The sequence below is a fragment of the Paroedura picta genome, chromosome 2 (assembly GCF_049243985.1).
Source record: "Paroedura picta isolate Pp20150507F chromosome 2, Ppicta_v3.0, whole genome shotgun sequence".
In the NCBI taxonomy this organism is placed as follows: domain Eukaryota; kingdom Metazoa; phylum Chordata; class Lepidosauria; order Squamata; family Gekkonidae; genus Paroedura; species Paroedura picta.
This window is the reverse complement of record NC_135370.1, coordinates 89,869,572-89,882,622: the sequence shown is the minus strand read 5'-3', so window position 1 is coordinate 89,882,622 and position 13,051 is coordinate 89,869,572. Positions and strand designations below refer to the sequence as shown.

The 13,051-nt window shown below is 43.1% G+C and overlaps 1 protein-coding gene across 1 annotated transcript in view; it reads right to left on the bottom strand.

Moving 5' to 3' along the window:
- The window catches only part of KCNQ1 (potassium voltage-gated channel subfamily Q member 1), a 481,025-nt gene that overhangs the window by 16,718 nt on the left and 451,256 nt on the right, over window positions 1-13,051 (bottom strand). The window contains exon 18 of the mRNA XM_077321532.1: window positions 5,448-5,471. Coding sequence (XP_077177647.1) covers window positions 5,448-5,471 — 24 coding nt within the window. The remainder of the gene's footprint in view (window positions 1-5,447; window positions 5,472-13,051) is intronic.

Sequence of the window (13,051 nt, the reverse complement as noted above, 5' to 3'; positions counted from 1 at the left end):
TTTGCTAGCATGAGAAATTAGTGCAATGGTGCGGTAGTTTGAACATTCTTTGGCGTTACCCTTCTTTGGGATTGGAATGTAAACTGACCTTTTCCAATCCTGTGGCCATTGTTGAGTTTTCCAAATTTGCTGGCATTATTGAGTGTAGCACTTTTACTGCATCATCTTTTAAGATTTTGAATAGTTCAACTGGAATGCTGTCACCACCACTAGCTTTATTGTTGCTCAGACTTCCTAAGGCCCATTTGACTTCACATTCCAGGATGTCTGGCTCCAGGTCAGTAACTACCCCATCGTGGTTATCAGGGATGTTAAGTTCATTCTTGTATAGTTGTTCTGTATAATTTTGCCATCTTTTCTTAATCTCTTCTGCTTCTGTGAGGTCCCTACCATTTTGCTCCTTTATCATACCCATCTTTGCATGAAACGTTCTCTTCATATCTCCAATTTTCTTGAAAAGATCTCTGGTCCTCCCCATTCTATTGTTTTCTTCTATTTGTTTGCACTGTTCATTTAAGAAGGCATTCTTATCTCTTCTAGCTTTTCTCTGGAATTCTGCATTCAATTGGGTGTATCTTTTTCTTTCTCCCTTGCCTTTCACTTCCCTTCTCTCCTTAGCTACTTGTAAAGCTTCCTCAGACAGCCATTTTGATTTCTTGCATTTCTTTTTCTTTGGGATGGTTTTAGTTGCTACCTCTTGTACAATGTTGCGAACCTCTGTCCATAGTTCTTCAGGCACTCTGTCTATCAGATCTAATTCCTTAAATCTATTTGTCACCTCGAGTGTATATTCGTCAGAGATATGATTTAGTTCATACCTGAGTGGCCTAGTGCTTTTCCCTACTTTCTTCAATTTAAGCCTAAATTTTGCAACAAGAAGCTGATGATCTGAACCACAATCAGCTCCTGGTCTTGTTTTTACTGACTATATAGAACTTCTCTATGGGGTAGTAAACTGCTTGAGAGAAAATGTCCTGTCCCTTTAAGAGCTGCATAATGAGATGTTATTTACAGGTGCTATTACTGATGCCTTTTACACCATTATTAATTTAATGACATGTAATGTTTCAGCATGTCATTTCTATCCATTAATCCTTTGTTAAAGGGACAGGACATTTTCCTCTAGGCTTTTTGGCAACCCTACTCTGAAAAGAACAGTTTCTGGAGGTAATCTTAAAAATATATTATGGTTCTTTAATCAGCCCTTGGCAAAAACTTAAATTTCACAATTAATAATCCTATTTTACTGATACAGAAACTAAAATCAGAGTCCAGTAGGACCTTTAAGACCAACAAAGATTTATTCAAGGCGTGAGCTTTCGAGTGCAAGCACTCTTTGTCAGACTAAGAACTGACCATCATAACAGTAGGAATATATAAGCAAAAGTACTGTATCTGTGGATCGTGAGGTCAGGCTGGGAATGGTGCAGGTAGGCTGAGTTTCAAGGCCACTTTAAAATTGCCCTTCATTCAACATAGCAACACAACATGGTTTGATTAGCAGCAATTAGTAGAGGCAAAACAGTGAAATCCTAAGGATGCTTTCATGGGTGTAAGCTCCAATGAATAGACCTGAGTAGGACACTGAGTAAACCTGCTAAGGATTGCACTCAGTGTTTATCTCATTGCTATAAAGGGCTTCTCCTACTGATTTCTGCATGTCAAACTGCTATTAAAGGCACAAGAGCAGACCGACCCTGGGTTTTCCCCCAATCACTCAACAGAAAAGGTCTCCCTTCTTTGCCTGTTGCACAGTTTTATCCATAGTGGGAAGAAACACCCGCTCTCCCCACCCCCTTCCCATGTAGATGAGCTCGGTGTCTTCAGCACAGGCCTTTCCAGAGAGTCACTATTCTGGTCTTTGCAATCAATTGATACATGATAATTAGATTCCACAAGCCAAGCCAAACAAAGGCTCTCATTCACCCCCTGTTTCTCCCTCATGAATCCCAGGGAGAGAGATCTGGGACGTTCAGCAGAAACCAGACAGCCAACATTCTCCAGCACTAAAAACACAATTTGGCTTGGGGTGTTCATTTAACAAACAGATCCTTGAACCTTGCTTCTGTTTTCAGCTTATTTAAACCATGTTTCTTTGTCCTCAGTTCATTAAAACGTGTCTCTTTCTAAGATCTATTTTTACATTTCAAGAATCCAGTATTGTATCTTTGTGGTGGCAGATGGCCTCAAACATCCAAGCATAAGCTCTTTCCTGACTTTCTTTTCTTAGTTCCTTTATCTGTGCTGTGCTCAGAAACCCAATTCACAGTAAACGAGTTGGCACGATTCAATCTTCTATCATACTCAGAGAGAATCCTTTTCGGTCCGACACAGATGCTTGCCTGTGCTCACGGGTTTTCCATCTGTTGCAAGTCAAACCCCCCAACTCCTGCAGGTTCATTGTGAGCAGAGTGCATGATGCAAATTCTGAAAAAGTTATTATTGGGCTTAAAATGTGATCCATCATTGGCAGAAGCAGAAAGCAATGGCAAATTGATAAGATGAGGGCTGCAAAAAACTTCCCCAGAGTGAGGGAGATTCCCTGTTTCCTGGCTCGGTAGCAGCCAAAGCAGCAAAGCCCATTTGAAGGTGGTGCTCAGCTCCACACCCACCCTACAGTGAATGCTCCACCTGCCGCCACCCCACAGTTTCCCCTTTGAATCCATCAAAGGACAATTTTCTTTGATCTGAGTTATAAAGAAGAAAGCATTGGGAAATCCAAGACTCATGCTCCAAATGAGCATACTGTTGTGTGGGTGCTCTCATTTGATTCATGGACTTCCTGTATTGCAGATGACCTTCGCCGTATTTTAGCCCAAATTACCTCATGCGATTTTTTGTGAGGATAAAGTCAAGAGCAGGAGAATGATAGGAGAGGCCCCTTTGAGTCCTTATTGGGGATAAAATTAGGGTATAAGGACAAAAGGATATAAAGGGACAGTAAATGCCCTGCTTGAATTTATGGGCAGATTGTACAGCTGCTGAGGGTGGTTTTGTGCCCTTGAACATTTATAGCTATTTCGTTCTTTCTCAGAAAATGAAAAGATCTTGTCACTGTGGTACATACTTTGGTAATATGCAAACTGCTGCAGTATGCTCTGTGTGGGGCTGGTCTTGAAGAGTGTTCAGAAGCTGCAATTGGTACAGAATGTTGCAGCCTGAACGTTGACTGGGGTGGGTCATAGAGACCATGCCACTCCAGTCTTGTTCCATCTACATTGGTTCCCAATTTGCTTCCAGGCTCAATTCAAGGTGCTGGCATGGATCAGGCAGACCTGAAGGACTGTTTTCTCTCACATGAATTGACTCAACCACTGTGGATGTCTTCAGGGGCTTCTGCCATCTCAGGCAACTCAAGAAAGGGCATTCTTGATCATAGCACCCAAATGATAGAATTCCTTCCGCAGAAAATTCCCTCCCTCTGTCATTGTCCGGGCGAGGACTGTTTTGTCCGGCATTCCTTCACCGACTCTCTTTCCAGTGTATTTGTTTTAACTGTGCATATGGTCTGTTTAGCTGTTGTTTAGGGGGGTTTCATGTCATGCATTTTAAAAATGTGCCTTAATGTTTTTGATTTTTTGATTGTTTAGCTGCCTTGGGTGGCAAGGCGGCAGAAAACTGTTTTACATTAAATAAAATAACAGGCTTAGCCTGTGCTTTGGAGCTTGGCAACTAACTCCAGAAAGACTATCATCTATTCCAGTTGACCTGGGCAGTCTCATACAGTGCAAAGGATCCTTTGGTGTGATGATTGTGTGTGTTAGCCCTGTTCTAAATTAATGAAACAAATCAATAGCCGCGTCAGGCCGCCGGGCAGGGAGCAACTGCGAGCCGCGCTCTGTGCGGCTCACAGTTGCTCCCTTGTCGGCAGGGCAGGAATCAGCCGGGCCAATCATCTGTCCGGAGGAAGGGGCCAATCGGCACCCTTCCTCATCGCGGACAGAGCCTGCTCTAACTCCTCCCCCTAAACCCTTACAGCTTTATTCAGTCTGTGGCTCCCGCGGTACCACGGGCTGTGTAAAGACTAGGGGCAAAGCCTGTTGTATCCAAGAATACAACAGGTGCTAGAGCTTGCCAGTGGGAAGAAGAAGGGGAGGAGTTGTCCAGTCTGTAAGGGCATGGGGTTGAATGAGTGTGTTGTGTGGGAGGTGGCAAATGAGGGCATGGGTGTGGAGAGATGGGTATCAAGAACCTGTGGTTTGGAATGTTCATTGAGTGTGGGACAGGACTGAGCTTTGGGAATTGTGGCATAGTGGTTACAGATGAGCTTTCCAGAGCCATGTCTTCAGATATGTGAAGGGAAAATCAGACTGGACACTCTTCTTAGGCAAGTTGACCAGATTGTCCAACTTTTAGAGGGACATCTGGGGGCACCTGGCAACCCAGGGGTAGCCAACCTCCAGGTGGGGCCTGGAGAGCTCCTGGAATTACACCTTACCTGCAGATTATAAAGATCAGTTCCCCAGGCAGAAAGGGCTACTTTGGACAGGGTTGTGGTAGAGAAGAAACATTTAAGGCCTCCCACACAGGTTGTTGTTGAATTTAAAGACTTGAGGCCTATTACACAGGGTTGTTGTGCAGATGAAACAGGAGACAAAAGAAACTCTGCAACAGCGTCCAGTTTCGTCTGCAGAGTAGGCCTCAAATCTGCAGAGAGTTGCATAGAAGAAAGACACATGGCTTGGCTGTGTCTATCCCCCCAGGCAAAGCAGTATTTTAAGTGAGAAGGGGCTTTTCTGTGGCCTCCCTGTCAGCCAACTGTTTGGCAGGAGGGGAAAATTCCCTCCCCCTCAAAAGGAAGGCCCTCAGACTCCCCTGCATTGCTCTTGGAAACACCTCCCTCCCCTCAGTCAGGGCCTGTCAGAGACTCCTTCCCAGCAGGCCTGGAGGGAGGGGGAGGGAGGGGGAGCACTCTGCAGCCTCCAGCCAGCTCTGTCAGGGTTCTAAGGCAATTTACAGTTGGACATGACATTTAGGTCAGCCTTGGGGCAAAAAGGGCTGGCGCAGCCTGTCCAAGCCTCTGTTCTCATCCCCCTCGGCAGCCCTGCTGACCTCCTCTCCCATTGGTGGTCAGGAACAGACTGGCAGCAATGTCTCCTGATAGCCCTGGAACTCTGGTCTGTCCTGGTGAGGACCCAATGGGAAGGCGCTTTGCGCCTTCCGATTGGCCCCTCTGCTTGTCAGTCCGAGGCCAAGGGGCCAATTGTTGGTCCCCCCCATCTCGGACTGAGCCCACCCCAACCCTTCTTACTGTTTTATTAAAAGGGACAGATTCTATGATGACAGGTGCAGAGGCTGACAGACACCTAAGATCAGTCAATGAGACCATAGAAGAAGGCTGAACCAAGGACTTCCTGCTATGTGTTCTTTTCACAACAACAGCTCTTTTTCTTCTAGTAAAGCATCTCTAAACATAATAAAATTCAAGTTGACAGCTCACTCCCTACCTGATTGGCTCTCCTGGGGCTGTGCTGCTGAGAGAGAGAAAGAAAGAAAAATTCAGACAAGAGGAGAATCGAATCATTTTAACTCTGCTGTTGGAGAAGGCTTCTGAGAATTCCCTGGGCAGCAAAAGTCACAATCAAGGAAATACTACACTGGATAAAGCCTGATTTATCACTGGTAGGCAAAATCACGAAACTCTGGCTCGTTTACTTTGACCACGTCATGTGATCCAACTCAATGGAGAAACTGATTATGTTAGGATTGGTCAGTGGTAAAAGGAGACCAGGCCAACAAAGAATGTGGTGGTAAGATACAATCAAAATGGACACCAGGCAGAACATTATACAATTAAAAGAAATAGTGCAAGATCAAAAATCGTGGTGACAGTTGAACCATAGGATCACCAAGAGTTGGACTTGACTGAATGGCTAACATTATCATTATTTGCAGGGACAGCAATGACTCTAGCATTTCATTTGTTTGTTCATTCATTCATTCATTCATACTCTTTCTTTGTGGAATGAGGTGTCGCCACTTGTTCCACTCGTATCAGTCCTATTTTCCATTCTGTTTAGCATCATACAACAGCTTTGCTGGGATGTCACATCAGGCAGCAGTTGCCAGTCTAATGCTAGCTTAGCAGCACAATATGTTTTTGATATGAGGTCACAAACTGGCTTACAGTGGTTATGAGATCTACACAATTCCACCAGCTGAAAGTTAGCCCATGGCAGCGGCAGATTTGTTCTGGAATTGTAATATGCATCATTAGAGCCAATGTTATTATTGGCATGACTGGGTACTTGTTGAGGCCCTCTAGACAATCACAGCCCACTGCCAACTGGAATGGCTGGAGAGGTCTTCTGATTTATTTAGACAGTTATATCTCCCTCACCTTTCTCGCTAGAGCAGCTTACAATATCATTCTCCTCTCCTCCATTCTATCCTCACAACAACAGCCCCAAGAGGTAGGTGAGGCTGAGAATGTGTCACTGGCCCAAAAGAGTACAGCTTTGAAATGGCTCCTCAACATCCTAGTCTGACACTTTCCCCCTCACATTGCCTGTTACACTTACCAACAAAGGGACTGACTGGCCATTCCTAGCAGTGGGAAAAGCTTGGCGCTTCCATTCTTACTGGTGCTAGGCTGGCAAGGAGGAAAACCAGCTACAGTGATAGAAATGGGTGGGAGAATAATGCCCATGTTCAGGAAGAGGTCTGTGAGGGGAAGGAGGGAGAGTGTGCTAGCCAATGGCTCTGTGTGCTAGCCAATGGCTTATAAACGTGACCTCTGTGAAGACAATTTAAACTGATAAAAATCATTTATATTTTACAAACACAATCCTGGGTCTAGCTTCACATTAAAAACAAACCAACAAACTCCCATCCCCCCTGAAACCCCAGACCTGCAGAATATAAAGCTAGGCCTGTTAGTTAGTTGTACAGCAACCATATCTTTAAATTGGTACAGGCAAGGGCAGACAATGGAAGAAGTTGATAGGAATATACACACACTACATTTTCAGGTGTCAGGAGACCAAAGTGAGAAATTTGCACTGGTATTTCTTGCATTTACTTAAAGAAAAACCCAGTGATTTTCAATAGAGTGAATCAAACCATACAGGGAAGCACAAAGCACTTCATTATCAATTGTTGTCTAATGGAAAGAATCTTGTGAATGTTAATTACATTTGAAAAACAGAGAAAACAAACCATTAAAAATTATGAGATTTCTAGGCTATAAAGGTCAGAGACTTGTATAAACTAGTCTCAAAATTTCTGTTCAAACATCACAAACAAGTTGTCACTAATAATTTTATGGGCCCCACAAAGGCACTCTGCTGTGTGTGCTCCCTCTACTGGCTCAGTTTCAGCACTGATGCTTGATGATCTATAATTTCTAACTTAAAGGATGCATGATTTGAAATGTACATGCTTAAGTAACTCTGCATTTTGTACGGTACATCCATCATTTATGGCTGGAATGCATGACCACAAAATGCAGTGATAGTAAAAAAATGTCTTGAAAATGGGTTAGAAGCATTCGTAGAGGCTATTCACGGTTACTGGAGGTTACAGGCTATACCAGCTAAATGGAATCTTGATAGGCTTGAGAAGTGGGCTAAACTGAATCAAATAAAGTTCAATAGGGGAAAATGTAAAGTTCTGCATTTAGGTAGGAAAAACCAAACACACCAATATAAGATGGGGGAGACTTGTCTTGGCAGTAGCATGTGCGAAAAGGATCTAGGAATCTTAGTAGACCATACATTGAACATGAGTCAGCAGTGTGACTCAGTGGCTAAAAAGGCAAATGGGATTTTGGGCTGTATCAAATGGAGTATCGTGTCCTGATCACGGGAGGTGATGGTACCTCTTCATCAAGCTGGATATTAAGTACAAAACCCAACAAAGATGAAGAGGGGAGAGTGGTGTTGAGAGTATGGTGGAAGAGGCCAAAGTTTGTCTGCAGCCTGTAACTTTCTCAAGATGGAAACAAGGAAGAGTTGCATACCTAACTAGATTACATGATGAGAGGTGCAAATCAGATTTCAAATTGCTCCAGAGGCTCTTCAGAAGAAGTAACAACATCGGTGGTAGAAAAATAATCTGTTAGCAAGTGCTGCGAAGAACAATGAACTCTGCAAATACCAAAGTGCTTCTTTTGACCAATTGTTTTCCTACCACCAATAGTACTGTTACTTCTTCTGAAGAGCTCCTGGAACAATTTGATATCTGATCTACACTCATTAGAAGAAGAAGAGTTAGTTTTTATATCCCACTTTTCACTACCCAAAGGAATCTCAAAGCAGCCTTCAATTGCCTTCCCCTCCTCTCCTCAGAACAGACATTCTGTGAGGCAGGTGGGGCTGAGAGAGCTCTGAGAGAACTGTGACTGGCCCAAAATTACCCAGCTAGCTGCATGTGGAGGAATGGGGAATGAAACCCAGTAGTTGGAGTTGGGAAGGTCAAGGGAGGGATGGAAAGGAGGGGAAGTCTCAATTAGGCCAAAGTGTCCCAGCTCTACCCCTCCCTCCACTGCTTTATTAGCCGTAAGGCCAGGCTGCATGCAATGCTGAGGGGAGAGGAGAGAAAAGGAGGAGGCAGGGCCCTGCCAGCATAGCATTTATAGGCCAGCCTCATTCTGAGGGGGCCGCCAACTTTTTTTCTCTCTTTCCCCTTCAGCCAACCTCCCCACCCAAGCTCAGCTCTCCTTTCCCTCCTGTGGGAACTCACTAACTTTTAAGACAAGAAAGGAATTTCCTCCTTTGAGCATTAACAGTCAGCTCAAGGAGGACGGGGGGGGGGGGAGGAGGCAACAGGACTAGATGTCTAAGCTCTACCTCCTCCCAAGTTCAGAAATCATAAGAAAAGTCACGCTTTTTTGGTGGTGGTGATGGAGGGGGGGGGAGGACCCATGGAAATGTTCAATTTCTTAGCTTGTGGCCAAGTCCATTAAGGGAGGAGGGGGAAGGCCACAGACCCCCTCTGGTGCTTCTGTGGATCCTTGGGGGGGGGGCTGCCGAACCTTGTTGGGAATCTCTGTGTTGGAGGCTTGACTCATATTTGTAGTGACACAAACATACACACACACTTCTTGTGCACTATTGGAGTCTGATGTTGAAGACCGGCTGACACAGTTCACATCAGGAGGCAGTAAAAATAGCAGGGAGTGAGTACTGACTCAGGATACTTCCATGTATACAAAATACCACACCTTTTCTCTAGGGTTGTAAAATTCCTGGAGAATTTTTTTTTGGGGGGAAAGTGGAGACTGGTGAGGCCAGGCTTTGGGGAGTGGATGGACCTCATCATCATTAAAGTATAATGCCATATAGTTCATCCTCCAAAGCAGTCATTTTCTCCAAGGGAACTGATATCTATTGTCTGGAGATCAGTTGTAATGGTAGGAGATTCCACCTGCTAGTAGGCAGCCCTACTTTCCTCAGCACAACTGTGAAAGCAAAGCTGAATTGCATTTCTATCATTTCATTTCAGAGTTAACCCTAAATTGTGTTCAAATGAAGCCATCTGTGCTAACATTTAAACCATTAAAATTATCTGAGTACATTTATTGAAGAATTAATGTAAAATATTTAGAGAGACTTTGAAACGCCACAGCAGAGAAGCAGGGCAGATTGGTCATTTAATGTACCAGGAAAAATTCCAGGTAGGCCAGTGGCCTTGTGGGCTGTTCCTCTGCCAGAACCATCCGACTCTCGATGTGATAGACATGAGCCAGCACCTGCTGCGAGTCATTGGCTTCTGTGAGCCAGGCAGGCATGAACCTATACAAGGCAGGCATCTATGTCATTGGTGGGGTGGAAACTGGCCCTTTTTGTCTCTTAATCCACTCCTGTGCAGAAATCTTCTCTATAAATCAATATTTTCTTGAATTAATACATTTTGTTCCATTGGTGCCTGCAGTTTCCTTATGCACAAGGTACTCATAGGGACCAATAGAAAACAATCTAGAATTCATGTTCCTGTGCTGACCTGCCATCTACTTGACAATTTAATTTTATGTCTTAAAACCACAGTTTTTCTAATACCATAGAAACCCTTTCTTTTCTGAACTGAAACTCCAGTCTGTTTCACATATGGCTTCTATACGTTTCTGTGCGTTCATGGTTCGTATTCAGGGCTATATGTAAGCCACGACTTCAGTGTAAGACATGAAAAGGCAATGAATGTGTTAATGGACTGAGAATCCAGCTTCCTAATACATTCAGTTTTATTTTTAAAAGAAAGACAAATAGCCCTTGTGGGTACACAAAAATATGCTTGGAAGGATGTGGGCCATGCCTTCTGAAGTCCCAAGTCAAAGAGATAGCTGAACAGAATCACTGAGACTGGGTGTGGGTCTTTGTTCTTCTTGCCTCTTCCATGACTATCAAAATCAAAATAATTGTTAAAGCTAGCAACAATTGCAGAATAACTCACACAAAGAAACACAACAGTATGAAGACCTGTGCAATTTTAAGAATTTGGATGTATCACAGAATTCAACATGCTTAATGTGGATTGCTCAGGTGCAGAATGTTCATGGATTTTATAAGTGCAGAGCACCCAAAGAACTGTTTATACTGTTGCATATGCTTAGGGAGAACAGGAAATTCCATACAACCCCACAGAAGATGGAGGAGTGAGGAGAAGAAAGCTATTTCATTGGGGGCAGTGATGTCAACTAAAGATACTATCTGTCACAGAATGCATCTGAAGCATAATAAATATAACCGGTGAGCACAAGAGACGAGGTTAAAATAACATGAAGGTTAATAGGGCTCAAAGCCGATTTGATCTTCTCCACAGAGCATGATTTATGGCTTTAACCTTAAACTTTCTAAAATGGTTAAAGATGTTTATTTGTTGCCTTTCATAAACCAGGATCAAAATATTGAATTGTCACTATGGCCAAATCTATGGATACTTAAATCTGGAGATTGGAGTCACAGACCATATAGCTTTCTACAAACCTGATTAATCCCCCAGTTTGCAAAAAAATATGAAATATAAAACATATACATTAAGGGGTTAAAATGCCCCAAATAATAGAAACAGCACTTATACCTCAAGAAAAGAATTTCCAGTGACTATTGTGGAAGTTGCTAGGCAACCCTGACAATATTGCTAGTCTAAGTCTTGGTTTCTGTAAAAAAATAAAGGGGGGGGGAGGAAGGGCCCTTTCTAGAGTTGTTTTTACCTCAGTTTTGACTCGCCAGCGCCAGCAACATCCACTGGGTGACTTGCTAACAAAGTGACTTGTATGATTCACACAGCAGCCATTTCATGAAAGCCGATGGAGTAGAGTAGATAGGGTTTCAGACTCAGATCTGGGAGTGGTGGTGGACAGTGCCATCAAGTCACAGCTGACTTAGGGCAGCCCCGTAGGATTTTCAAGGAAAGAGATGTTCAGAGGTGGTTTACCACTGCCTGCCTTCATGTCACAACCCTTGGAGGTATTCCATCCTAATGCTGACAATTGTGGATAAACTGCCCTAAAATATTATTTCCAGAAAATATGATGCTCTGTTGTACATGTACACACGCCAGGGAAATTAGACCCCAGAATAGAATGCCTGAATTATTGTTAAGACAGAAAAAAATCCCATCCAACTCTGCACACGAAGCCATTCTTTGAATTATCACAGTAACAGATGATATGTTTCCCCCCAGGATTTTAGAATTTGTGTGAGTGGAGAAAACTTCATGCAGCATTTCATGCTTTTCTTTTTAAAGGGTGCACTTCTGTATCTATCTTACCCAGAGGCCTTATAGGCCACCTAATCCAACTCCCTGATGAATGTAGGAATCCAAAGCTAGGTCATCCCTAACAGATGTCTTTCCACTATGTGCTTCAGTATCCCCAGATGTCTGTCCAACACTGTGTTTCAATATCTCCAGTGAAGGGCAGCTTTCCACTCCTTCAAGTTGAACTGCTTTCACTATTACGATCTTCTTCCTTCAATATTCAATTGAAGTTAATATTCCTAAAACTAGATCTAGTCTTGTCCTTTGCAGCAGCAGTGAATAAGGCTTTGTGCTCTTCCCTGTGAAAAGTCTTTGGGGATTTGAAGAATATGAACCCAACTCTCCTCACTCTTCTGTTCTCTGAGTTCCTTCTGCCTTTACCTTTACTATTTGTTCTCATCAGCTATCTTAGTTGCCCTCCTGTGAAGCTGTCCCGATTTGTCCTCCTCTTCTTGGGACTGATTTAGCATTCATTAGAATAGGAGGACAGTATACAAATGTAATAAATAATTAAATAGGCTTATTTTAATGTAGCTAGAAATCACGTTAGCCTTTTTTGTATTTGAATCACACTACTGGCACGTCTTCAACTTGTGATCCATTGAAGGCACAGTCTTAAGTCAAATATTTCCCATCCTAAAGGCATTTAATAATTTTTGCCCAGGACTTTGAATTTCTCTTCATTGGATTTCATTTTGAATTTCACGAGGACTCAATATGCTCTCCAAGGGAAGAAATGCTGAGACCAATGAGAGTCAACTTACGGTCAAAATGGATGTGGGAGGAGAAAACATGCTCAGAGACCTGCAAATTTATTGAATATTAAATGGTTTTGAAGGGTAGGTAGAAATGTATACATTATTCTCTCTCTACTGTGATTAGTTGCAGTATATTCAGTGTGTGTATACTGATAACAAACACATGGCAAATAATCAGTGACACAATAAGCAGCAGCAATGGTACTCATGTCCAGATGTGAGTCTGTTATTACATGCAGGAGGACCTTTCTCGTCACTTTCTTGTCATACAATATGGAGCTAAATGTTTTTTGTCTCAAAATTCTGAACCTTTGCTATTCCATTTCTTCTTTAAAGTAGATTATGGCTTGGCCAAGGTAGAGTTCCACTAACAGAAGGGGATATTTTATATGCCAGTTCTCCCTTCCCACTGCAACCCCACTCCACTTTGCATTTCATGTATTTCATTGTGATATTCTGTCCCCAGCAGCAGCATTTCAGCGATCATTTTAAGCTAGACAAAGGTAGGAGAGTGAGGCAATCTGTCTACTAATGGAAATGCCTTCCATTAGTTGATGTACCACAGGACCCAAGCCTATGGAGTGTACCCATTATTA